General features: G+C 42.9%; 1 protein-coding gene across 5 annotated transcripts in view; it reads right to left on the bottom strand.

The window, feature by feature from the left end:
• Nucleotides 1-25,233, bottom strand: part of usp34 (ubiquitin specific peptidase 34) — a 120,486-nt gene that overhangs the window by 8,760 nt on the left and 86,493 nt on the right. For all 5 annotated transcript variants that reach the window (XM_057842813.1, XM_057842817.1, XM_057842814.1 and 2 more), the window contains 30 exons: nucleotides 22,024-22,118; nucleotides 21,682-21,854; nucleotides 18,898-19,033; nucleotides 18,740-18,818; nucleotides 18,543-18,596; nucleotides 18,359-18,454; nucleotides 18,215-18,279; nucleotides 18,064-18,139; nucleotides 17,910-17,957; nucleotides 16,798-16,863; nucleotides 16,651-16,731; nucleotides 16,497-16,582; nucleotides 13,904-14,072; nucleotides 13,754-13,828; nucleotides 13,514-13,665; nucleotides 13,190-13,343; nucleotides 13,079-13,123; nucleotides 11,931-12,035; nucleotides 11,140-11,287; nucleotides 10,744-11,048; nucleotides 7,380-7,709; nucleotides 7,152-7,309; nucleotides 4,668-4,746; nucleotides 4,468-4,594; nucleotides 4,257-4,364; nucleotides 4,081-4,185; nucleotides 1,500-1,624; nucleotides 1,208-1,331; nucleotides 1,055-1,134; nucleotides 836-976 (listed from right to left, as the gene is read on the bottom strand). In XM_057842813.1, coding sequence (XP_057698796.1) covers nucleotides 836-976; nucleotides 1,055-1,134; nucleotides 1,208-1,331; nucleotides 1,500-1,624; nucleotides 4,081-4,185; nucleotides 4,257-4,364; nucleotides 4,468-4,594; nucleotides 4,668-4,746; nucleotides 7,152-7,309; nucleotides 7,380-7,709; nucleotides 10,744-11,048; nucleotides 11,140-11,287; nucleotides 11,931-12,035; nucleotides 13,079-13,123; nucleotides 13,190-13,343; nucleotides 13,514-13,665; nucleotides 13,754-13,828; nucleotides 13,904-14,072; nucleotides 16,497-16,582; nucleotides 16,651-16,731; nucleotides 16,798-16,863; nucleotides 17,910-17,957; nucleotides 18,064-18,139; nucleotides 18,215-18,279; nucleotides 18,359-18,454; nucleotides 18,543-18,596; nucleotides 18,740-18,818; nucleotides 18,898-19,033; nucleotides 21,682-21,854; nucleotides 22,024-22,118 — 3,585 coding nt within the window. The remainder of the gene's footprint in view (nucleotides 1-835; nucleotides 977-1,054; nucleotides 1,135-1,207; nucleotides 1,332-1,499; nucleotides 1,625-4,080; nucleotides 4,186-4,256; nucleotides 4,365-4,467; nucleotides 4,595-4,667; nucleotides 4,747-7,151; nucleotides 7,310-7,379; nucleotides 7,710-10,743; nucleotides 11,049-11,139; nucleotides 11,288-11,930; nucleotides 12,036-13,078; nucleotides 13,124-13,189; nucleotides 13,344-13,513; nucleotides 13,666-13,753; nucleotides 13,829-13,903; nucleotides 14,073-16,496; nucleotides 16,583-16,650; nucleotides 16,732-16,797; nucleotides 16,864-17,909; nucleotides 17,958-18,063; nucleotides 18,140-18,214; nucleotides 18,280-18,358; nucleotides 18,455-18,542; nucleotides 18,597-18,739; nucleotides 18,819-18,897; nucleotides 19,034-21,681; nucleotides 21,855-22,023; nucleotides 22,119-25,233) is intronic.

The following is a 25,233-nucleotide window of genomic DNA, read 5'->3' as shown; positions in this document are numbered from 1 at the left end:
GTCGCAACAATAATCACATGACTACATAATACCAATCAGACTCAAACTTGCCGTTCTACAATCACGCCGCCCTGTTCAATCACTTGTTTAAAGCGCCGTAAAAAATTAAGTGTTTGACATGGAGCGCTGCAGTCAACATGACTCGAAGGCACGGATTTTAACGTCTCTCCCAGTTTTTATTTGGCACAGATTGACCACGGAAACCCAGAAATATGATCCTTTCAGTTACATAATATGAACTATGTTTTCTCCACTAGCGGGCACTCATGCTCTTTGGACAAATGATGCTTCATTTCTGTATTTTTTTCCCTCTCGCCGGAATTCAATGATTTTTAAAAAAAATTTAATTTCTTTGGCTTAATGTGGTAGGTTATAGTCTCGTTTAATGTATAATAATACAAGTTCATATAGATAACTTTGTGCTGAGAAAAAAATATTGTTTAAACAAAAAACAAAAAAAATCAAACATCGTATTCTTTTCAGCAAATACTTGTACTTGAGTACATTATTTGGATGATACTTCAGTAATATTTTGAACTTTTGAAGTAACGCTACTCTTGAGTAAAATATTCGGTTACTCTACACACTTCTGGGCATTGATTGTGCACTCAAAAAGTTGGTATAAGTTTTTTTTCTCCTGTTTCACAACGGTTTGAAGCAATGTACACCTAAAAACACAAAACTTGATATCGGCACAGTATAATCATGGGCAAATACAACACAGCCACATATCGGAATCGATATCGGTAGCAGAAAAAAGGCATCGGTGCAACACTAATTTTAGCTAGAATGTAAACTGGGTCTCGCTTTGGTGGTGGCTGTTGTGTGCGTGTACCTTGTGCAGGAAGCAAGTAAGGAAGGCATAGGCGGCATTGTTGTTGAGGAAGCTCCTCTCGTCCATTAGAACGCACTTGATGTACTCGCCGAAGGCCGCGTCGTCGCAAAGCAGCTTTACGCACGTCTTGGACAAAAGCGACTAAAACAAGAATTACAGAGTTTCAGCCGGCTGTGCTGCGGTGCTTGACCGAGCGATGTGGTGCATAACGGCTCGCACCTGCGACTGGCACAATTCGGTCCACAGTTTGGGGAAGAGGGCGAGATGCAGAGGAAGTCCTTCGTACGCCATCAGCACACCTGAGAAGACAAAGCGAGGTGAGCTGCACGCCATTTCCTGCCATTCAGAAGACGGCAGACGGGTGGCACGCACTCAGTTTGACCAGCGTGTCTGTGAACTTCTCGCAGTTGATGGCCACGCGACACAGAAGGTGAATGAACTGCTGGTAGGACAAGAAGTAGTCCAGCAGCATACGGTCGTATGCCTCGTCTTTACCCTGTCGCGTACACACAGAGAAAAAAGTTAAAAACACACCTTGGAAACATATACACACGCTGAAAAGAAACCCATATAAATCAGATATTATGTCATTATATGACAAACACACACAACCCTGAGTTGACACGACACGGGAAAGGTGGAGTTTGTCGCGGCCCTTCCTGACCTTAGCACTTTCCACCATGGACGGCAGCAGACACATGTTAAGTTCAGGCCTTGGGGGGCGAACGTTGCTCTTGGCCCCCATCAGCTTCATGTTCTCTCGGCAGGGCAGGTACGGTCCCAGTGACACTGTGGGCACAGGCATGGCAAAATAAGCGGGTATGTTGCGGTGTCATTTTCAGTGTTGTTCAACTTACTTTCTAAAAGTAAAGAATTGTACTTCTCTGAAAAATTTATTACTTTTCTAGTTATTCAAGGATGAAAGTAAGCACTTTAAGTTATTTTTAAAACGAATATTATAAAAAAACGATTTTAAAAAAGCACCACCGCTCACTTTCACGGACAAGTCCCTTCCACATACACAATGAATGGGTTGCCGCTAGTTTAAAACTGCCTGGAGAAAAAACAACTTCCTAACACTGAAATGTAATGGAAGAATAAAACGTGCAGATATTTTGACAGGCATCTTTATTTTTTTAAACTTGCGATTGATAGACTTAACTCAAATTCTTTATTTCTCTTAAGTTACTCAGCCGAATTAATTTAATTAATTTAGTGAGCCTGATAAGTTGAATTTACTTGCAGGATGAAATGTGTGGGCCCTACCCATTTACAGTGCCTTGCAAAAGTATTCGGCCCCCTTGAATCTTGCAACCTTTCGCCACATTTCAGGCTTCAAACAAAGATATGAAATTTAATTTTTTTGTCAAGAATCAACAACAAGTGGGACACAATCGTGAAGTGGAACAATATTTATTGGATAATTTCAACTTTTTTAACAAATAAAAAACTGAAAAGTGGGGCGTGCAATATTATTCGGCCCCTTTACTTTCAGTGCAGCAAACTCACTCCAGAAGTTCAGTGAGGATCTCTGAATGATCCAATGTTGTCCTAAATGACCGATGATGATAAATAGAATCCACCTGTGTGTAATCAAGTCTCCGTATAAATGCACCCGCTCTGTGATAGTCTCAGGGTTCTGTTTAAAGTGCAGAGAGCATTATGAAAACCAAGGAACACACCAGGCAGGTCCGAGATACTGTTGTGGAGAAGTTTAAAGCCGGATTTGGATACAAAAAGATTTCCCAAGCTTTAAACATCTCAAGGAGCACTGTGCAAGCCATCATATTGAAATGGAAGGAGCATCAGACCACTGCAAATCTACCAAGACCCAGCCGTCCTTCCAAACTTTCTTCTCAAACAAGGAGAAAACTGATCAGAGATGCAGCCAAGAGGCTCATGATCACTCTGGATGAACTGCAGAGATCTACAGCTGAGGTGGGAGAGTCTGTCCATAGGACAACAATCAGTCGTACACTGCACAAATCTGGCCTTTATGGAAGAGTGGCAAGAAGAAAGCCATTTCTCAAAGATATCCATAAAAAGTCTCGTTTAAAGTTTGCCACAAGCCACCTGGGAGACACACCAAACATGTGGAAGAAGGTGCTCTGGTCAGATGAAACCAAAATTGAACTTTTTGGCCACAATGCAAAACGATATGTTTGGCGTAAAAGCAACACAGCTCATCACCCTGAACACACCATCCCCACTGTCAAACATGGTGGTGGCAGCATCATGGTTTGGGCCTGCTTTTCTTCAGCAGGGACAGGGAAGATGGTTAAAATTGACGGGAAGATGGATGCAGCCAAATACAGGAACATTCTGGAAGAAAACCTGTTGGTATCTGCACAAGACCTGAGACTGGGACGGAGATTTATCTTCCAACAGGACAATGATGCAAAACATAATGCCAAATCTACAATGGAATGGTTCAAAAATAAACGTATCCAGGTGTTAGAATGGCCAAGTCAAAGTCCAGACCTGAATCCAATCGAGAATCTGTGGAAAGAGCTGAAGACTGCTGTTCACAAACACTCTCCATCCAACCTCACTGAGCTCGAGCTGTTTTGCAAGGAAGAATGGGCAAGAATGTCAGTCTCTCGATGTGCAAAACTGATAGAAACATACCCCAAGCGACTTGCAGCTGTAACTGGAGCAAAAGGTGGCGCTACAAAGTATTAATGCAAGGGGGCCGAATAATATTGCACGCCCCACTTTTCAGTTTTTTATTTGTTAAAAAAGTTTAAATTATCCAATAAATTTTGTTCCACTTCACGATTGTGTCCAACTTGTTGTTGATTCTTGACAAAAAATTTAAATTTTATATCTTTATGTTTGAAGCCTGAAATGTGGCGAAAGGTTGCAAGGTTCAAGGGGGCCGAATACTTTTGCAAGGCACTGTAAATGTGAATTTTTCCTGAGAATTTCGTGACCAATTAGAAAATTGACTGGATTTTAATCAAGTATCAATTAACATTTTCATTTATTAGTCACTAGCAATTGTGAAAGATTAAGGTTTTTAAGATAATGTCGCATTCTGGTGCTGGAGACAGTCAGAATCGGGTTCCGGCCCATGTGGAGACTGTGTACCGCTTAAATATTGGTTTCTTGAAAGCGGAGGAAAACGGCTGTTCTTATGATGGCGCCCTGACCAGTGAAAAGCAGGGTACTAACAGAGGCCAGATAACGCAACGGGTGACGTCACCATGTTTTTTATTTTTAAACTGTTGATGGTCGTGACTCACTGGGTATGTTGCTGTGGTGGTATGTGAAGTGGTTGTGTTGCAGGAAGGGCACCAGTGTGTGCAGGAAGTCATGCGGGCTCAGCAGAAGGAGTTCCTTCAGCACGTCTGCAGAAAGCAAGGAAACAAAAGCCTAGCGGTTAGTTTTGTCCCGCGAATAGACGTCGTCGAGGGCTTACCTAGGCACGCATTGCGTAGCTCGGGTGGGCTATACGAGTTGAGCAGCGTGAGCAGCTTGTGGGCAAAGTCGATCCTCTCCTGCCACTGGATCAGAGCCTGTTTCACATCTGTGGGACAACCAAAACGCAAAGCTATAACAAGTGTAAATGACATCCCCTGCGATATACGAAAATCATCGCCTGCTGCCCATGATGATAACGGCTTGCCCACCTTTGCGTTGCAGGTAGGGCCTTGTGGCCTTGAGCACAGACAGGAAGATGGAAAGCAGCTCCACCAGGTCTCCGGTTACATGGCAGGCGGTGGCCTCGTGGTACATCATGTGTAGCGTGTTAAAGGACTGCGGGCAAAGCTCGTCAAGTGAGTAGCCCGATTAAGGGACGCAACATCCGCAAACTCAACACGGCGTCTACCTCCGTCATGAGGATGAGTCCTCTGTTGAACACCACCAGTAGTCGGTCCTCGTCGTTCTCCAACAGGACTCTGAAGGCACTGAAACAACACAACATACTAAACAATAAAACACAAGGTACACATACATTAAATACCACGCTCAAAGTTGTTTTTAACTAATCTCCACACTTTACCTATTTATTATGTTGTTCCAGTTGTGGATTCCACAACCAAAAATTTGTTCTAAAATAGGTGTCAGAGCTACAACAATGAAAACTGCAGTGGCCACTGCTATCTTTTGTCCTTTTCGATGAAGGACATAACTTCGAAAAACATCAAAATTTTGATGGATTTTTCTGACCAACCAAACGACTAAATCAGATTTAATTTGTATGTGTTTTGCACTTCTAATTTAAAACTTTGATGGAAATGAAAAGGTATTTTGGTCAGCTTTATCGACTGAAAAGTAAAAAAATACAGGTAGTCCCTGGGTTACGAACGAGTTCCATACCTAGGCTGGCAACGTAACCCGAATTTCTGCGCAACTCTCCTTGTATGACTGAGGAGCAGACTCGTCTGACATGGATAAAGGACAGCTCTGGTTTGGCCCACATAAGGATGTAAGTTGTTTCAGCTAATATACACATGTTTGTGTATGCATTTGTAATTACGTTTAGAGCTACAGTTTGTGGAGTTAAGTGTGAGCGATTTGCTATGAGAATTATGAATACGTTACCGGATAAGATAGGGGACTTTTGTTAGGCAAATTAGGCTAATTTAGTACACTAAATTTACATACTGATCAGACTAGATGGACGTTTGAACACCAATTGTTTTGTGTCAAGTGTTTTACTGTTAAAATGTGAGTCGTTTTGTACATAAGCGTACACATGTGTGTTACAGCTTTACAAATTGTCGGAAGTGAAGGAAGTATATTAAGGCCCACTCAAACTGTCTTAAGTCTAACCTACAAGTTCGATTCCAACTGAGGGAATCCAATTACGACCTGAGAGGAACCAGATTGTTTTCTTATCGGAATGTCAGAACAACCTTGAAACTCATTTTCGGTTACAAACATAGGCGCATGCCTATGGAATACCAGTGACCCAGCACTTACGAGCATAGAATCATTTGGTTACTTCAAAACTACTTATAGGGAAAGCATTTTGAGTCGCTATTTGAACACCAGTTATAATAACACATAACACTATTGCCACACACACACAGCCACAACAAAATGTTCCCACAACAAATAGATGATGGAATGTCAGGGACAAAGCCATAACTTTGTACGCCCTGAAAATATGCCCTGTAGTAAACTCAGATCACTAATTTGCTCATGCACGTGCCTGCTGTGTGATCTCAACAACCGTACAATGGAGCTGCTTGACTGGACGCCAAGTTCACTGGACAGAATTTTTTCAACAATGCGACCTACACCAAGCCAACGGCCATGTCCGGCCAACACCTTCACGTCTGGATAAGCGGAGGATGCCTGGGGAAAATGGAAGCCCATATGCTTGACGCCTCTCCAGATTGAGGACGTGGAAGACCTCTTTATCTTCGGCTCACTGATGGCGCTCGCCCTCCCGCTGCTTATTGGTGCCGTCTGGATACACCGATTCTTGGTGAGAGTGATGCGGCAACACAAAGAGGCAATGGAGAGTGCTCATAACATCGCTGTCAACAAGGCCTGTGATGAATTGTCCCAGGTGAAGAAGGAATATGCAGCGTTTAGTGATGCCACCGCTCAAATGGTGACGAAAATCATTGCGGAGATCTGGGATCAAGAAAGGCTTGCTCGTGGGAACAGAGCCAGGGCGGATGACGATTAACCCACCTGAGCGGATTGCAGCGGATGTGGGCCTCCATGACTCCCTCGGCTATCCCTCCCTACACAAACTTGACAATCACCCTAATCAATGAACTCACACTAATCGACAACACTGCTTAAGTGCCATGGCAATTAATAACTTTTGGGAAGATAATTCATGTGAAAAAGAAAAAAAAGAAAAAAGAAAAGCTCATGTAATGTGATGTATGCAACCCTACCATGTTTGATTGTGCGTCCTTGGCTGTAGGGGGACGGGTATTGATAAGCATATGCTTCTCCCGTCTGCCCCTGTCTTTCTTCGGTTCTTTCTTTCTTTGGGCTAATCATATCACATTTTGTAATCGTCAATGATACCGATGATGATGACAATAAACATTTCATTTGATTTCAATAAAGTAAAAAATAAGATACTGTGAGGTACAATAAGGTACTGTTTACGCGACGACGACAAAAAAAAAAAATTGGAGACAAAATGGTGGACGAGACTCCGGCCTCGTAAAGTCGAAATCAAATCGGAGACTATCTTCTGTAGTAGATAAACGGCTGATCAAATGTGTTTTTTTACTCAGAGTCAGAGCCCAGTATGAGACATACGATGATGCAAAATATCTAAATGATAAATTTGTTAGACTAAATACAAGGCAAACACGTGGGTGTTAACGCAGGCGACCTGATGAGGGTGGTCCAGCACGATCGTCCATCCAGACATCTCAGGTAGCAGCTGATGGTGGTTTTCTTGAACTGCTTGACGTCCTCCACTTCCTCTTCTCGCATGTCGGCTCTCTGCGCCACGAACAACTGCATCAGGTTGAAGAGTTCCTCCACTGCCTGCGGAGGGCAATGACAGCACCGTTGACGTTCCTTTACGTCGACATGAATGGATTCAAAGCAAACGTACCCTTGGATACTGGCTGGCGTGCGGCGTCAGATTCTTGAAGGCCCACTGGATGTTCTGGTGCGAAGCCAGCTGGCGCGTGAAGGCGGGCGATTGGTCGCAGCACATGCGCAGGATGCCATAGTATGCGGGTAGCATGCTGCGGTTGAACAGGACCACCTCCTGGTCATCGTGGTCGGCCAGGATGTAATTGAAGGCGATGTTCTTTGTGACGGCTGGGTTCTGCACCACCAGCCGCACGTTCTCGCTGCAGTCCACGCACACGTTGTACCAGAAGGAAAGCAGTGCCTGCTTGTTGTGGTTGGTGGCGATGGCCGGCTCTGACAGTTTGGGCTGCCGGAAGACAGTCGCGTCAACCACAACAACAACAGAGCACAGTACATGTTCTGCCCAGAACCGAATCTTAAAGGCAGGGCTCCAGCCTGGTATATTTTACAAGGAGCACAGTCGCTCCAAATCTAAAATTTTAGGAGCGCAAGTAAAACATTTAGGTCTACTTGCAAAGTAAATATTTAGATCGGAAGGTAATTGAAAGCGATGTGACATCACCAAACCAGACATGTACATGATGAGCGATTGGTTTCCATTAAAATGAGAACAACGAATTGAGACTTATCACATTTCTATCAATTATGAGGCCATTCGTCGAAAAATCCAACACTCAGTTTCCCAATAGGTTTGAAGACCATGCAGGTCAGCCGCTCCGGGCAGATTCTTGCAAATAGTAGTGCGATTTTGCATTCATGCATTTTAAAATCCCGCCTATTAAAATGTTAAATAATCCACATGCAAAATACTATAAAACACAGTTTATATTAGTGCAATTATGTGTCCTGACTAGAGGTATCCCAATCACATATTATTAGGGCTGTGGCTATCGATTATTTAGGTAATCAATTAATCTATCAATTAGTGAATTCAAAATATTGAGTAATCGGATAAAGAACTTTTAATTTGTTGCAAAATAAATTTTAGGAAATGTAAAACAAAGAAACAAGTGTTTATGCCTGCAATCACACTTTTTTTGGCTTGCTAAAATTGCGAATACAAAATAAAATGCTAACTTGCATTAGAGCCTAGTTCGGGCCTAAAAAATCCAGCCCGACCCGACACGGCCCGCTGGTATTGAGGCCCGACCCGGCCCGAGCTCGATCATTTAACTAGATTTGCAGGCCCGAGCCCGAAAAACCCGATTTTTTTTTTTTTTTTTTTTTTTTTTGAGTGACGCGGAAAAAACGCAGCAGCAGCAATTTATTTTCATTTCTTCGAGTTGGCAGAAAAAAACGCAAGTTTTCTTAATGTTTAAATAATCTACATATTTTTTTGAGAATTATCAAAGCATTCACACAACGAAATAACGCTGGGAAAGTTTGTTAAACATATTTCTGAGTGTGTGGGATATTGTTCTCACATGGACGCGCCTCTCTGACAAGGAGAGGGAACAGGAGAGGGCGGCGCCTCGGCCGTGCAGCGGGAGGACAAGAAGAAAAAGCGGCCGGCGCCACGGTGTTCGTGCACACGCACAAGCAAAAGCGCAATACAGAGAGCATGCTCTCCATTTTTTTTTTTTTTTTTTTTTTTTTAAATAATTTATTAGTCCGGCATGGCGGCCCGACCCGACCTGACCCGAACGTGAATGCTTAAATTGTGGGCCCGATCGGGTCGGGTTCGGGCACAAAATCTAACCTCTAACTTGCGTAGCAAAAGTCAGCAAGCTTAAATGCTATAAAATGCCAATTTAAAAAAAAAAATTTTTTTTTACAATGCTCTTGACAAATCGTTCTAACCTACATTCCCACAAAAAACTGCTGAATATACTTCTAAACTAAACGAATGCATAAACCTTTTAGGTTACGTCACTTGAATTAAATTCTCGAAGCAGCCAAATTTGATTTGAAACTTTTTTCTAATCAAATTACTCGAGTTAATTGATTAATCGTTGCAGCACTACATTTTTTAGCATCCGATTTCAATCTGCCGATCCGATACCTAGGCAATTTATTCGTCCATTAAAAAACATTTTTTTTGTTTCTTTCGACAATATCCTTATCCATCTCCATTATTTAGTTGCTTTTTAGCCATTAAAAGCTGGACTGGTCTCACAATATATATAAATTGTACAAGAGGGGCCAGGGCAGACTACTTTTTAAGGAGACTGCAATCTTTTAACATTTGTAAGAAATTGCTGCAGATATTTGATCAGCGTGTGGTGGCCAGTGTATTGTTTTTTGCCGTGGTGTGCTGAGGTGGTAGCATCGCTAAGAGGGACAACAGGTTGGACAAACTGTTCAGGCGCGCGGGCTCTGTGGTCGGCATGACCCTGGACACTCTGGTGTCAGTGGTAGAGAGGAGATCAATGAGAAAACTCCTGGCTATCATGAACAATGCCAGTCACCCTCTACACGCTGTCATCCGTACACAGAGGAACTCGTTCAGCAATAGGCTGCTCCTCCCAAGGTGCAGAACTAACGGACTGAGAGACTCCTTTGTCCACTCCACTCCACTCCACTTTAGGTGGGAGGGCGAGGGACAATACTGCACTATTAGCACTTTAGCATCTCTAACTTGGTCCTTCTGCTAGTGTCCGTCTGGTGTTATTATTCCTTTTATTATTCGTCTTAATTAGTAGCATTTGTATTTGTATTTCATTTTCAAATTTAATTTCATGTTTTTAATCCCTTTTACTCTAGCACTTTTTTACTATCCTGCACCTTATACTTTTTATCTTTGCTGCTGTGTTGTTTTGGGCACTGGAAACTAAGTTCCCTGACGGAACTCTCCCAAGGGTTAAATAAAGTTTATTGAATTAAGTTTATTGAATGGAAAAAAAGAAATCTTTAAATTTCCCAATTCTGATCTTCTAAAAATGTTGTGTAGTAAGAAACATACATTTTTTTTATTTTGACGATTTCATTGTACATCTTAGTTTGTTGCTTTCTAGCCCTTAAATAATATCTTTTGCACCTAATTCCGATCTTCTGAAAGTGACGTGCTGAAACCAGATTTCTGATCACATGATTAGATCGGGGACATCCCTAATTGTTATACCTCTGAATTGTTTTATTGCTTGCAGCCCATACCTTATTCCCTGAACACTGACAGCGATAGACGTTAATTTGATTTGAAATGGGAAGGCTGGCATCGAGTGATCTTGTTTCGCTGCAGCGATAGACATCCAGCTCCCCAGTCTAATTAGTTTGGGCATCTATTGCCAGCAATGGCAGACAATGAGTTAATCCTTAAAACAAAAATGAATACATTTTAAAATCCCTATCTTTTTAACCTGGGACATCCTAAATTCAAGGGATGCAATTGGCAGATAATTCATATTGATAAAGGAGAGTTTCAGCCTTGCATGGGAGTGTACCTGGAAGAGGTTCCACAGGTCCATGAAGTAGAGAGAGAACATGAGCTTCTCAGTCTTCGAGATGAGGCAGTAGGTCATGAAGCTGAAGTATTGCACCAGCTTGGTTGTGCCGTGTACACTGGCATCTACGTAGAGCTTGGCCCGGCCCAGCAGGCCCAGCAAGAGGTTGTAGACCTGGTGCAGCACCGCTGTGGTGTCAGGCGACAGCGGCAGCTCGCGGGTGGGCAGGTGCAGCGAGCGCGTGGAACGGAACATCTGACGGAAGGAGTTGCTGGGGATCAACGACACCAGAAGGTAGGCCGCCGCTAAGAACAGTGTGTGGAAAAAAAAGATCAAATTGAAATTTTCTTTTGAGCTTGTATTTAAAGGCCATATATTGCAGGAAGGCTTACGTACAGGTGCGCACGCGAGGGTAGTTATGCGCCAGAAGGAAGCGCTCCACCCAGTTCTCCATGTTCTGCAGAACCCAGCTGTGGGCTAGCTTGTTCCGAGGAGTCTGCACCGCCAACCAGTCCAGACACTGAGAAGGGCTGTACTCGATAACCTGAGGAGACAAAAAAGTAAAATTAAAAATAAAAACCTCCGGCAACATGTCATTTCCAAATATGTTTAGTCTACAAGTTTTTAAACCCAGTTTCTATACTTTACCTGTCTTGAATGGAATCAAATGCAGAATGGTATATCCTTTATATGGTGGAACAGTTTCAATGTGCCACTAGGGAGTTTGCCATAATCCTATAGTAGTTTATATTTATTATTTTATATTATTATTATATAGTATTTATATTGTGTGTTTTGTCAAGGAAATAGACAGGAGAAAGAAAGGAAGGAGAGGGAACACAGGAGAGATCAGGGTATGACAGGGCAGGAAGTGTATGAGTAGTGGTGAGGAAGCCACAAGGACAAAGGACTTCCATTCGATTCAATTTGATTATTATCCCAAATTTCCAGGATCAGTTGGTAATTTAGTATCTTGCTCCCAAAAACTTAGACATCCTCACAAAAGGCTGAGAACCACTCTAGCACCTGAGTCAAGCTGCCCTACTGCGGGTTGGTTGATTAAATATTATTAAATGGTAAATTGTAAATGGAGAGCACTTAATACCTGGATGTGTTTGTCTAAATATTGTTGCGATGGGAATTGAATTTGATGTTTAGACTGCTTGGAGTTTGTATCTGGCATTTACCTCCCAGATCCTCTGCAGGATGTAAGAGGCAAAAGAGGGCATCCCCGGGGGGCCACCCGCGAATTCCATCAGCATGGTAAGCAGCTTGAAGAAAGGATTAGCAGCCTGAAGAAACAAAAAAAAAAAAAAAAAAAAGATTGAAAAAAAAAAAAAAGTTATATTTTCACTCAACTAAGGCAAAGCGATTCTTATTAAACAAATATAAAAAATGAAAAGCTTTTTATTTATTTTCAAATCTGTTGGTGCATAAGTACCAAACTCAGCATCCAGTTCCTATTCATTGAAAGAATACATTGTTCAGTAAAATTTTTTAAATTTGATCAAGTTAGACTTAAAATTTAACGTTGAGATATGTTCTTTTGCGCAGCACAGTTGGAGTATGCATTGCATACCAATTCAATTTTAGATTACACATGTTATGATCAGCGGCAATTGCTCTAAGACTGCAAGAGAAGCTCAGCTTCCCCCAAAATGTCAAAAAAATAAGTGATCAAATGGATACTGATGTATGTACATGTCATTGACTAAATATGCGGTAAAATCCTACGATGCGGCTTGCTTTTCTTTCATTCGCGCAGCTTCACAGTCTATTAAACAGTGTGGACGCTGGTGCGTCTCCAGAGTTGAGAGTACATTTTTCCACTACAGCGAACCGAAACGAGACATTGGCTAAAGGCTGTGTTTATCCCGCCCATGACAGCGAAATGAGCGAATCAGTCATCTTGTCGTATTAACATCTACGGGAGGCTTTTTCCAATTTTCATTCCGTTGCTCAGAGTTAAACCAGAGACTTTCGTAATCATCACAGCAACACTTCCTTTGTTAAAAACGTCTAGCGAAAAATTAAGCTTCTATTTCTAGTATTTTTTATTGTTATTATTATTATTATAGCTACATGTGTTTGGAGACTGGACTTATGGCACTCTGGTTTCTTTCCTTACAGAGCAGCGTGTGCCGCAGAGCCCCTCCACTGTCACAAAGCACTAACAGGTGGACACACTTTGAGCTTTCCCTCAGTGAAAGATGAGTTGTGATTTGACATTGATTTAAATACTACAATGTCAATTAAGTAAGAAGTCAACTACTAACGCTAAGGAAGTTAGCATATCAATATAATGTGGTGTGTCCACATGACCAAAAAGACTTACCTCGGGTGTCAGCTTGGCAATGGAGGTGAACAGCATGGACACAATCTACACACAGAAACGCACACATAAGACACAGAAAAAGTCCAAAAAAACGTGCAAAAAACAACGTACGTGCTCGGCCAGGCGATTGTTGTAGCGACAGAGGCTGAAGATGAGGTTGCATGTCTGCCGGATGTTGATGCCGTCTCGGATGTGCTGGAAGAGGAACGGGAAACCTTTGCCGCCCGTCAGTGCCGCCATGTCACTCTGCGACAGTGTCAGGTGTCTGTGCACATACCATGGTTGGTTAAAAGGACAACACTTAGTAGAAATTACCTTCATGTGACAGAGGGTTGCTCAAAGTATTTAAGAATACAAATCCAAATTATTTAGACCTCTAAGAATGGAGAAAATAATATGTAAAAACAAATAGACCAAAATCATCTCAACATGTACCTTTCTGAGCGCGACTGCTCCACCAGGAGGGCGATGAGAGCGATCATCTTCTCCAGAGCGGCCGGACGATATTTCTCCTCAGCCAGGGAGAGGATGTCCTCCTCCTCGTCTTCTTCCTCTCCCTCCTCCTCTGAAAGAACCTCCACTTGTGGCTGAGGAGGAAATCCAAACGCCCGAAAAATTAAAAGTAACCTTACCTTTTGTGTTTAGTTACCATTGGCATACGTGTCTTCAACTCACATTCTCTGGTCCTTTGGTTCCCATGTAGAAGTGCACCATAATGGAGATGGCTTGCAGCGACAGGAGGAATTGACTCTGGAAAGGGGGAAAAGACAACACATAAATTTTTCGCAGCTGCTAGTCTCCAGACCGTCCTTCCTTCCGACCTACCTCTTCCTCTCCCATCTTTGCAAACTCGTAGAGGAAGGCAAAGTACTCAGTGAGGTGTTTGCTGTGAGGCTTGACTCCGTGCTCCATAATTGATAGCAGCGTCTTCACGAAGCGGGTCACGCAAGAGCGGCTGCCAATGTCCTCCACTGACCCGTCCATGTCATCAGACCTGCGGGAGGGACAACATCAAGGTCACAAAGGCTGCCAGAGTCAACAGTTGAGTCTATGGCTCAAAAGTGATCGATGATCTTGTCTAGAGGTCAAATTAATCAAGTCTTTAAGGCAAACCTGAACAAGTTACTAAAAAGGAAAACTGATACTGTGTCGACGTCTTCAAATTAAAATCTATGTGGTCCTTTAGTTAAAACTGGTCAAAAGTGATCAGTGATCTTGTCTATAGGTTAAACCCATCAAGTCTTAAAGTCGAATGTCAACAGGTCTACAGAAGTAAACGTCAAAACAGATCCAATCTGGAGGTCTCTAAATCAAAACAGTTCTTCTGGTCTTCGAGTCAAAAGTGATGTGATCTAAAGAAAATAAAGGTCAAAACTAATGTTGCATCAATACAGATACCTGTATCGGCGGGGGGGCCAATACGGCACTAAAATGGTGGTATCGGCGAGTCCCAACAAACAGGGCGCCGATACCATTTACTGGTATCACTTGAATGCAGCCTTCTTTATTCTGACACTCATTACACGCTGTGTTGTGTGATGAGACGTTATCACTTTGCATGCCAAGCATTGTCTTTTACTGAAAGAAATGCCACAGTAATTTGAGAACTGTTTCAAAAGTAGTGTTGCCACCTTGCAGAAATCGAAATAAGTGACGCCCCCAACGCGCCCAAAGCGGTACAGGCGACAGGGACTGTATTTATATATATTTCGTATTGGTTCAATACGGAACGCAACTTTTAATTCCCAATTCGGAACAATTCCCTATTTCAAGGGACAGGTGGCAAGTCAATTCAAAAGTGCTGTAGAAGTAGGCTAAGCGGCCAAGTTGTGCGCATCGGATACTCACTCGTGCGCTGCTTGCATTTGCGCTTTGCTATAAAGATGGAATTGTTATGTTGCTGCTGGTTGCACAGAGAGGGAGGCTGATAGAGACTGGATGCTGTGATCAATTATATTAAATTATTATCATTATTTGTCACCGATACCAGGTATGCAATAAAAAGTACTGGATTCACTTTTTATTCGCCTTTTTCCTGTTTCACAAAGGCAAGCAGCCTGACAAAGACAAGATTGCAGTGATTTCACATCCAAGTATGGCTCTTCATATAAACAGTATGCATATGGCGGAAAACGCAGACAAGGCTGAAAAAGCAGTTTCTGCTCCTGCACCCCTCTTTATAAATATTTAAATATATTATATATATATATATAAATTTATTTATTGTTTTTCCCCAAATGGAGTGGTATCAGAATAGTATCGGTATCGGCCGATACTACACAGCCAGGCATCGGTATCGGGGCCAAAAAATGGTATCGGTGCAACACTAGTCAAAACTAATCTGGTCAAGAGGTCTCCAAGTCAGACTTGGTGTGGTTTGTCAGTCAAAACTGATCAGGTCTACAATCTGCAAGTCAAAATTGATTTTGTCTCCAGGTCTTTTGAGTCAAACTAAATCCAGATCACAGGTCTCAGACTAAGAAATAATCTGGTCAGCAGGAGAAGGAGTACACTTGGAACTGACAAGATCTATGACGTCGGCTCTACAAGTATAAGTGGATGTATGAATCAAGTGTAAAATGTGCAGCCATCACTTCGTCATCTCAGTCTTTTGTCACTGGGAAAAAAGTTTGTAGAAAGTCATGTTTTAAATTTCATTTCAATATAAGATTTTATTGGAGTAATATGAATCCTTTTAGTTTGGAAACGATGCCTTAACACTTTAAAACGCTTTATTTTGCTGATGTGTCAAATTTGATACACTTAGAATTTCATGATTTTGTGACTAGTTCAGAATTTTGAAAAAAAAAAAGATGTCTGCAAGTCAACACATTCATCTGCAGGTTCCATGAGGGAAAAAAAACAGGATTTAGCTAATGTTATAGATATTAAGAGTGCTTATTAAACATTCATTTTGATTTATTTATTTATTTTTTTTCACAAATTTGATAAAAAGTTCAATTAAGACCTTATTTTTCAAATTTTTGGATTTGCTGACAATTGCTTCATGTTGCAGGCCTTTAAGAGTTAAAAAAAAAAAAAACAGGCGTATGGTCTTTAAAAAAAACAACAAAACAAAACCTTTTTTACTTAAGAATTTAAGATTTAATTCGTATGATTTGTTTTATTCTGTGAAAGACAAATCTGGGAATGTCATATTTGTGGTGCTAAAACGACCCCAATCTAAGCTAAAGAGAAACAGTAAATGGTTTATTTTGATAAATTATATTGGTGCTACGATCCCCATAATTATGTAGGTCTTATTGTAATTTTGCACACCAGAATTTTGCTACAGTTTCTCGCCTTTCTGTTTGAGAAGCACTGCTTATGGACATGGTCCACCTGGTTAGCTCAGGAACTAACACCCAATAACCATCCGTGGACAGTCTGCGTTACAGTAGTGAAAAATGGAACGCACCCGTCTTCCATGCCGGGCTGTAGGTATAGGTGAGCCTGGACTGGGCGTAGCCTTTGAATGACGTGGATGCACAACCTCTGAAACATCTGACAACAAGGCAGCTCTAAGCAGATGTGTTGTCAACAACAACGACAATAACAACAACAAAAAATACCTGTCTGACAATCTGATTGGGGCACTTGATGAGGATTTGCATGGGCCACCAGTTGTCATCTGCCATTCTGTCCAAAAACCACTGCCAGGAGAGCAATAGGTCATCAGGGAGGTGTTCACAACTGTGAATGTGTGCATGCATACGCACCTCGCAGGCCGCCTGGCTATTGTTGAACTGTTTGGTGAGGAGTTCAATCCACTGCAGCATGGTGGGCTGATGACACACACAACATACAGTTTACTTTTGAAATAGGTAGCATAAATTGTCCCAAATGTCTTACTGTTGCACACCATACTCTAATGCTCTGGTATTTGGCACAAAGGGCCCACTCAACTCTCTCACTTTTGAAACATGTGAATATATATGAATCATTGTAATTACATACTTGCTATACCAGTACAAGTTAACCATACGGCAATTTTCATAACTTATGCATATGTGTTTTAAAACATTAATAATTGTACTTAAAAAGTTGGAATTGGGAGTTAACAATGGAAAATTAGGAATTCATAGATTAAGTCCGACATTTAAATGTATTTGTTTAGTAATTTTTAGTGCTATTTTTTTCTGTTTTAATATACAGGATGTAACATTGAGGGTCTGGAACAAATTAATGCAACATAATTATACAGTGGAACATCAACTTAAGAATGTTTCTACATACAGAATTTTCAGGTTAAGACACGCCTCAACATGAAAATATTACCTCTTGTTAAGAGAGAAATTTCAGGATACAAAAGGCAAAAATACAGTACTGCTGGTATTCGCAGCTTCCAGACTTTATTGAACGTAACATACCTATACTTGCTCTGCCAATACCTAATGCCTAGCATTTCTGGCATCCGGTTGGTCCGAGAGGGATCACTACTGTATGTGTATTTCCCAGAGTCTCTTCATTCGCCCCTCGTTTTCCGACAACTTTAACTTTATTCTTTACGCTATTCTTGGTTTAATGCATGATGCACAACTCAGATTTTATGTTTACTGCGCAATAATCTACTTGTAACATGTATTTGTTACATGCATTTTTATGCTTTATGAAAGATTTATATCAGAATTTTGGGGGGCTTGTAACGGATTGAGGCATTTACATGGAAAATGCGTCTCTACTTACAGAATTTTCAGGTTTAGAAACTTCTTCCAGAACCAATTAATTTCGTAAGTAGAGGTACCACTGTACTTAAAATTGAGGAAAATGCTACAGTACTTAACTTCACGTTTACAAAGAATATGCAACAATGAACATTCAATAACCTCACCTTTTCCTTAGAATGAATAAAGGTCTCCAGGACGAATGATGTACTGAGCTACAAAATTAAATGGAAAAAGATCAGTGAAAAAGACTTTTGATGTCAAACAAACTACTTGCATGTTTTAAATTAACATGAAGGAAGAGTGAACGAAGCGGGTTACCTTGGCTGTCATGAGGGAGATGGCTTTGGGGTCAGGAAGCGTGCTGGGGATGCTACTGCATAAATGCCACATGAACCTGCAGTGCAGAAACATCTAGTAACATTTTGATACATGCAAAAGCAAATGTCGCTGTGCTGCTGGTGAGACTGACCCAAAGTAGGTGTGTTCGAATATGTTCTTGTCCTGGAGGAACTGCATGTTGTCGTGCCAGATCCACTTCAAGACACACAAACATGTTAAAAGATCCACTTAGTAAGATGGGTAAATATGTCTTGAGAGCGCTTGTGAGACGTACCTCTAACAGATCTGGAGAAACATCAAAGGTGAAATCCTTGGCGTTGTCCTCCTGAAGCTCCACGCGCTTGTAGAACAACATGTAGGCACTGTGTGTCTAACAAAAACAAAACACGGAACACGTCCTCTTCAAAGTGGCATATAGCATAAAAACCTCGAATGCATTTGAATGGATTGGTGTTTACCTTCTCGAAGGAGAAGTCCATGAACTTGTCAGTAACAGAGTCGTACGTTTTGGTCTAGAGGACACACACACACACAAAAAAAAGGTGGTCGGTACAATGCGAAAGCGCTCAATGAATGCATTATCTTGCAGGCTAGCCCATTACTGTGAAGCGAACACCTCTAACATGGCCGTAACATTGTGGCATGTTGGTCTTACCGTCATTTCTCCGCCGAAGCACTCGGATGCCAGCTGTGCCGAATCGAAAGGCTTCACCTCAGCGTCATTAAACAAGTACCTGCACAGATGCCATTTTGAAACTGTTGCGAGTTTGTGTGTGTGTGTCTGTGTGCGTGGGTGTGCAGCTCTCTGCTCACCACTTGTTATTCTTGTATGCGTGAGGGTTGACTATGTCTCGTATGAAGCTGTAGTAATGGCCTCCATCCGCAGTGCCCGTGTGCACCGTCACGCCGATTAGGTCATATTCAGAACTCTCCGATGCCTTGGGCTCACCTTACAAAGCAATACAGTAGAAAAAAAACACATGAACACAAAAATATAATTACACACTTTCGCACCTCTCAAACGATATTTTATGCCACCTAATTCGGGCTTATGTCATTTCCCTTCCCCAGCTTCGGAGAATGTAAACAAACCAAGAGGCATGACAGCGAGCAGACATGCTAACCTGAACCGAGTGATGTTTCAAAGTCTTCGAAGTGGAAAATCACACACAACTAGCCCGGATAATTTCACATGACGACTGGGTTGTCGATTGTCTTCGCCGATCGGCAACCCGCCCGGCGGAAAGCAATTTACAGCTAGTTCCTAGCTACTAGGACAGGGGAGCTCGCCGGGGAAGCAGCTGGACAATGACATGCTAATCCATGATCAAACGTAGTAGTCCTTTATTTAAAGAAAGTTTGTACTGTTTACTTTGTAATCCCTGTATTCACGGCTATTTTTAACTCAAAGTTGCGATTTATGATCAGTTGGAAAATTTGACAGAACTCTGGGCACTTGAATGAAGAGGGGAATAAGCCGAGTATACTAGTAGTGCTCTCCCGGCATGGGGATGTGTGACAAGCCACCGGTTGTCGGCCGAGGGGACAAGGAGCATGTCACAAAATGCAAGCCACCTACATATTAAAATGATCCCAGTATCTGACACAATACAAAACACGATGTTTACTCACTTCCTCGTAAGTCCCATGGTCCCACAGTAGTAGGGTTTGTTTTGGCAAATATCCACCAGTGAATGGGAACCTTTTGAAACCCCAAAATGGCGCACACGCCTCTCCCTCCTACAGCAAGATTTTTTTGCAGCCGTTTGGCTGGCGTGATGCGAAAAATAAACATATTAATCCGCAAAATCAGCTGAATCCTTAGTCCTTCTCATACAACAGTACGGCTGTATAGTGAAGAGGACTCCTTCCTCTGTACACGTCACAGCGCCCTCTTTCTAAACTCGAGAATGTTGTCGGAATTCACTCATTTTCATGGCGCGGGATTAAAAAAACTAAATATATATAGCGATCGCTTCCACACACATCCAAGCGGTCCATTTCATTCAGAAGCATAAAATACCGCGTGTATTAAGATATAAACATGCTTTTTATGTGTCACAGGCACTTTAACTTGAAAGATACATCTCCTGGATGCACTGGGACACATCATCAGTGATGTATCTAGGATTCATTGAGTGTTTCGGGTCTCGCAACATCAGACACCCTCGTCCTAGTGACCCAGCCGGGGTGGATCAAGTCCCGGCTTGTGTCCCAGTAGCAACCCACGGATCTGCCCTCTTCAACCACAACCACCTTGTGGCTTTCTCTGCAGCTTCACTTGCAGACTGAATGGCCCTTTTCTTGGCCACCCCTGTGATTCCCAGCCGGTCAAGGACTTTACAGAGGGAGCGTCCTGCGAAGCCTCGACAGCCGACTTCTATGGGCTCATAGAAAGTCCTCCAGCCCCTTCCCCTGCACTCCTCCACTAGTTCCTGATACTTGGCCCGTTTCCTCTCGTTGGCCTCCTCAATCCGCTTAAGACTTAACATGAAATTCAATTCCTTTTTGAGACACTTTACCAAGATTATTGAATTTTAAACTTTTTAGGGACCTGAAAACTGCAGCTGGTCAACGTTTAACAACCTCGAGATTTTTTGTTGTAATACTTCTGATTTCAAAACCAAATATCCATTTGGCGATCACATTTATATGGGTTTGCAGTAGGGCTATAAGTGTAACGATACAAAATTTCACGACACGATTCTTCTAACATTTCGATAAAGATTTTCCCAAATGTGAAAAATATTTTACCTAAATTACATTAATACTAACATTTTGTGGAACAAATCACTTTAAGAAATGAATGAATTATAATGCAGTGGGACCTCTACATATGAACGTCTCTACATACAGAATTTTCATGTTTAGACATGCCTCAACAGGTAAATATTGCCTCTGGTTAAAAAAGAAATTTCAGGATGCGAAAAGCAAAAATACAGTATGGCTGGTACTTGCAGCTCCCAGAGTTTACTGACCGTAAAATACTTATAGCTGCTCTGCCATTGGCTATTACCTGGCATCCAATTGACTAAAAGGGACCTCTACTATATGTTTATCCCAGCGGCCTCTTCATTCTCTCCTCATGTTGTGACAGCTTCACATGAGTGTATTAACTTTGTTTTTTTTATGCACAACTCTCATTTTATGTTTATTGTGAAATAATCTAATTGTAACATTTATTTGTTACATGTTTTGATGCATTTGTATGCATTACAAAAGATACTCACTCCTTCACTCTTTGCCTGCCAGTTGTTTTATCCCTTCGTTGGGGTACAGCACATAACGTTGTTTCAATTTCACAGGTCATTGTCGATGCCTCTGTTCGTCTCAAGGCAGGTTATCAGCAAATGCAAACATTTGGCTTTGACTCGGCGATGCGACGATTCTATCGTCTCACACCACAAGACAGGATCGTGACTGAGTACCGCGATTTGTTTTGATACGCGTATCGTTACAGCCTTAGTTTGTAGTCATGATGCCCGTAAGGGGTATAAAATTACTAAAATGTGGCCTGGGAAAAGATGAGTTTGACACCTGTGCTTTAGAAACATGAAATAAATGATAACATCTGATATCCTAATGACACGCACGCACCCTCTTTGCGCTCTCCTTTGGCCATGAGGATGTGTTCGGTGTAGGGAGTCATGTCGAGGCGCAGCGGGAAGGAGAAGTGCGTGTTGACCTTCTCCTTCATCATAGTGACCATGTTGAAGGTGTAGCGCATGGTGTTGAAGCTCAAGATGCCGGGCAGCTTCTTGAAACAAGCCCTGCGTCACACACAAATTCTCAATTTGTACAGCTGGTGACATCACAACCGGGCGAATATGAAAAAAGCCCAAGCTCTGCCCCTAATTTGATGAAAAATTTCCCACACATGCTAAACAGATATTTGTCAAAAACAATCCTTAATATCCTATTTGAAGCGAGCCCACTGACCTTTTCTCTGCGCGGACCTTCTTGCCGCAGTGTGAGCACGTGTACATGTTGTCACCCTCTAGCGTGTCTTTGATGGTCACCTCGTCCAGTGACTCCTGGGTGTGCACACGCACAAAAAACATCAACGTTAAAGAAAAAGACAAGACCGGCAGTAGTATAAATGACACTGCTTGCGAGCGCAGCCATTGTGCGACAACACTTCAGTCAGCGACAATTTTTGACACAATTGAAACACGTAAAATGTAGCTTTTAAAAAATAGGCACACACGCTTTATAGATAATGTACCTGTGCAATATGTCTCGGTCTTTCAACTTTCTATGTCTGAGATTTAGATGAAGCTTGCTTCATTTCCTGGGTCCATTAAAGAGTGTAACGGCAGATAGCACAGTGGGTAGCCAATACATGAAGAGTAGGCGGGACAATTTGAGATACTCGCATTTGATTGGCTAAAACAGTCCTGGCATTTAAAAAGGAACAATCGTTTCCAGTCCTTCCCAGTTGAAATGGATTGGATGTCTATGGGTGTTTTAATTATCAGTTTCCTTCATTTACCAACTAACATAACCATACTCTGATCTGGGAAGTGTACGAGTAAAAACGAGAGTTACTTCTGTAACTAAGGTTCTATGAATTCCGGATGACCGCCAGAGGGCGGTGCTTAGCACCTGGATATCTACGTGTGCGCAGCACAAAGGTCGAGAATAAAATACCAACAAAGTCACGCCATTGGACGTGACCTGGGTGACGTCAGAGGTCGATAAGAGCCCCGCTCACCCAGCACTAGTTCCTTTTCGGAATGTACTCGCAGGGAGTCTGAGTGACAGGCAGCTCTGGCGGTCATCCGGAATTCATAGAACCTTAGTTACAGAAGTAACTCTCGTTCTATTTCATTCCTTCTGACCGCCAGAGGGCGGTGCTTAGCACCTGGATGACTTTATACCAACAATGTCACGAAGACACCACACATACCGAGGATCAGTCACGGTGAGAGGAAGCCGACAGCACTACTGAAGCTACCGGGTGAGGAGCTGCCACATTCACTCTGTAGAAGCGGGCAAACGTACAAGACGATGCCCACGTTGCTGCGGAACAGATGTCATTCAGAGGAACACCTCTCAGTGCCGCCCAGGAAGTTGCCATCTTCCTTGTGGAATGGCACGTGACTTTAGGAGGCTGAAGACCTTTGGATTCATAGGCCTGAAGAATAGCTATGACAACCCAATGTGACAAGCGTTGCTTCGAGACTGTGCAGCCTTTATTTTTGTCACCAAAACATACAAAAAGAGCATCTGTTTTACGAGTGCTTGCAGTCACGCTAATATAGTGCTTCAGCATACGAACAGGACATAGCAAACTTTGCAAATGTCCGTCAGGTTCACTCACATCGTTAAACACAGCCAGGGTAACTGGCTGGTTAATGTGAAAGGCTGAAAGTCTCTTCGGTAGAAAACTCGGATTGGGCCATAATGTAACCCCAGAACAGTCAGGATTCCACTTTAAACAGTTCGGAGAAATCGATAAAGCATGTAATTCACTCACTCGCTTCGCTGAAGTAATTGCGAGGAGGAACGCAGTTTTTATTGTGACCCACTTAAGGTCAGCCCCATCCAAAGGCTCAAAAGGGGTTGAACACAAACCCTCCAGGACTAACGGAAGGTCCCACGTGGGGACGCGTGGTAATCTTGGAGGCCGTCGACGAAGGGCACCCTTCAAAAACCGACACACCAGGGAATGAGAGCCCACTGATCGGACAGAAAGTCCCTTATCAAGAAGTTCTTGTAAATAGCTAAGTAATATTGGCACAGAGCAGCGCACAGGATCCACATCGTGATCCTTACACCATTTATTGAACAGTCTCCGCCTGTTACTGTAAAGCGCCCTCGTGGACGTAGCACGAGCATCAAGTACAGTTTGTACAACCGCCTCTGTACAGGACTCTAACAGAGAGTCCGGCCCTTCAGAGGCCACAGGTACAGGTGAAGACGCTCCGGGTGGGGGTGCCAGATGCTCCCCTCCAACTGGGACAACAGGTCCATTCTCTGGGGCAGAGGCCAAGGATCCCCATTGAGATGTTTGAGAATCAACGGAAACCACATTCTTCCTGGCCAGAACGGAGCGACCAACAACACCCTGTGATTGCTCTGGCTGATTCTGTGCAGAGTCACCATTAAGAGAGGAAGAGGCGGAAACGCATACAGGAGAGAGTCTGGCCATGAGTGTGCTAGGGCATCCTGACCTAGTGGACTGTTCGGTTCCGCAAGGGAAAACCACAGTTGACAATGAGTGGTTGCTTCTGAAGCGAAGAGGTCCACCTCTGCAACACCGAACCTCCCCCATATCTCCTGAACCACAGCAGGGTTCAACCTCCACTCCCCAGGCGGTGGTTTCTGCCTGGAGAGTAAGTCTGCTGCACAGTTCCGCACCCCCGGAAGATGGACTGCCCTGAGACTCAGAAGGTGTGGAAAAGCCCACAGGAGAAGTTTTTGAGCCTCCACCAGTGAGAGAGGAGATCTGGTCCCCCCTTGGTGGTTTATATGGTAGACAGTGGACGTATTGTCCGACCGAACCAGAACATGCTTTCCACTCAGCGCAGGGAGAAAATGCTTGAGACCAAGTCGAACAGCACGAAGCTCCAATACATTTATGTGACAAAGTCTCTCCAGTGGGGACCAAACACCCCTGATCGTCCTGTGGTTCCACACTGCTCCCCAGCCTGAAAGCGACGCATCCGTTACAACCACTTCTCGGCGTGAGGGAAGAGAACCTAACGTGACCCCTTTGCATATGAACTGCCTGTCCATCCAGGGCCTTAGAAGTCGATGACAACGCCCTGAGAGAGTCACAAGTCTGCGTTGATGTCGGGTAGGATCTAATCCCAAACCGTTCATCCAAATCTGTAACGGGCGCAAAAACAAAAGCCCCAATGGCACCACAACTGATAGTGCAGTCAGTTTCCCCAACAACTGGAGGACGGTCCCGTATGACAGACTCGCACTGTGTCTGACACGCGTGACCGTTCGGAGAACGTCGTCCACCCTTTGTGGCGACGGAGAGGCGGTCATAGTTAAGGAGCTTAAGCTCATGCCGATGAAAATCACATGTTGGCTGGGAATCAAATGACTTTTTGAAAGGTTTACCTTGAGACCTAGTTGCTTCACATGGTCCAACAGCAGCGTGGTGTGGCTGAGAGCTTGTTCCCGAGTCTGTGA

This window comes from Corythoichthys intestinalis, chromosome 8, assembly GCF_030265065.1.
Source record: "Corythoichthys intestinalis isolate RoL2023-P3 chromosome 8, ASM3026506v1, whole genome shotgun sequence".
Taxonomy (NCBI): Eukaryota; Metazoa; Chordata; class Actinopteri; order Syngnathiformes; family Syngnathidae; genus Corythoichthys; species Corythoichthys intestinalis.
Note: the sequence above shows the minus strand (reverse complement) of the source record. Positions and strands in the feature narration are given on the sequence as shown.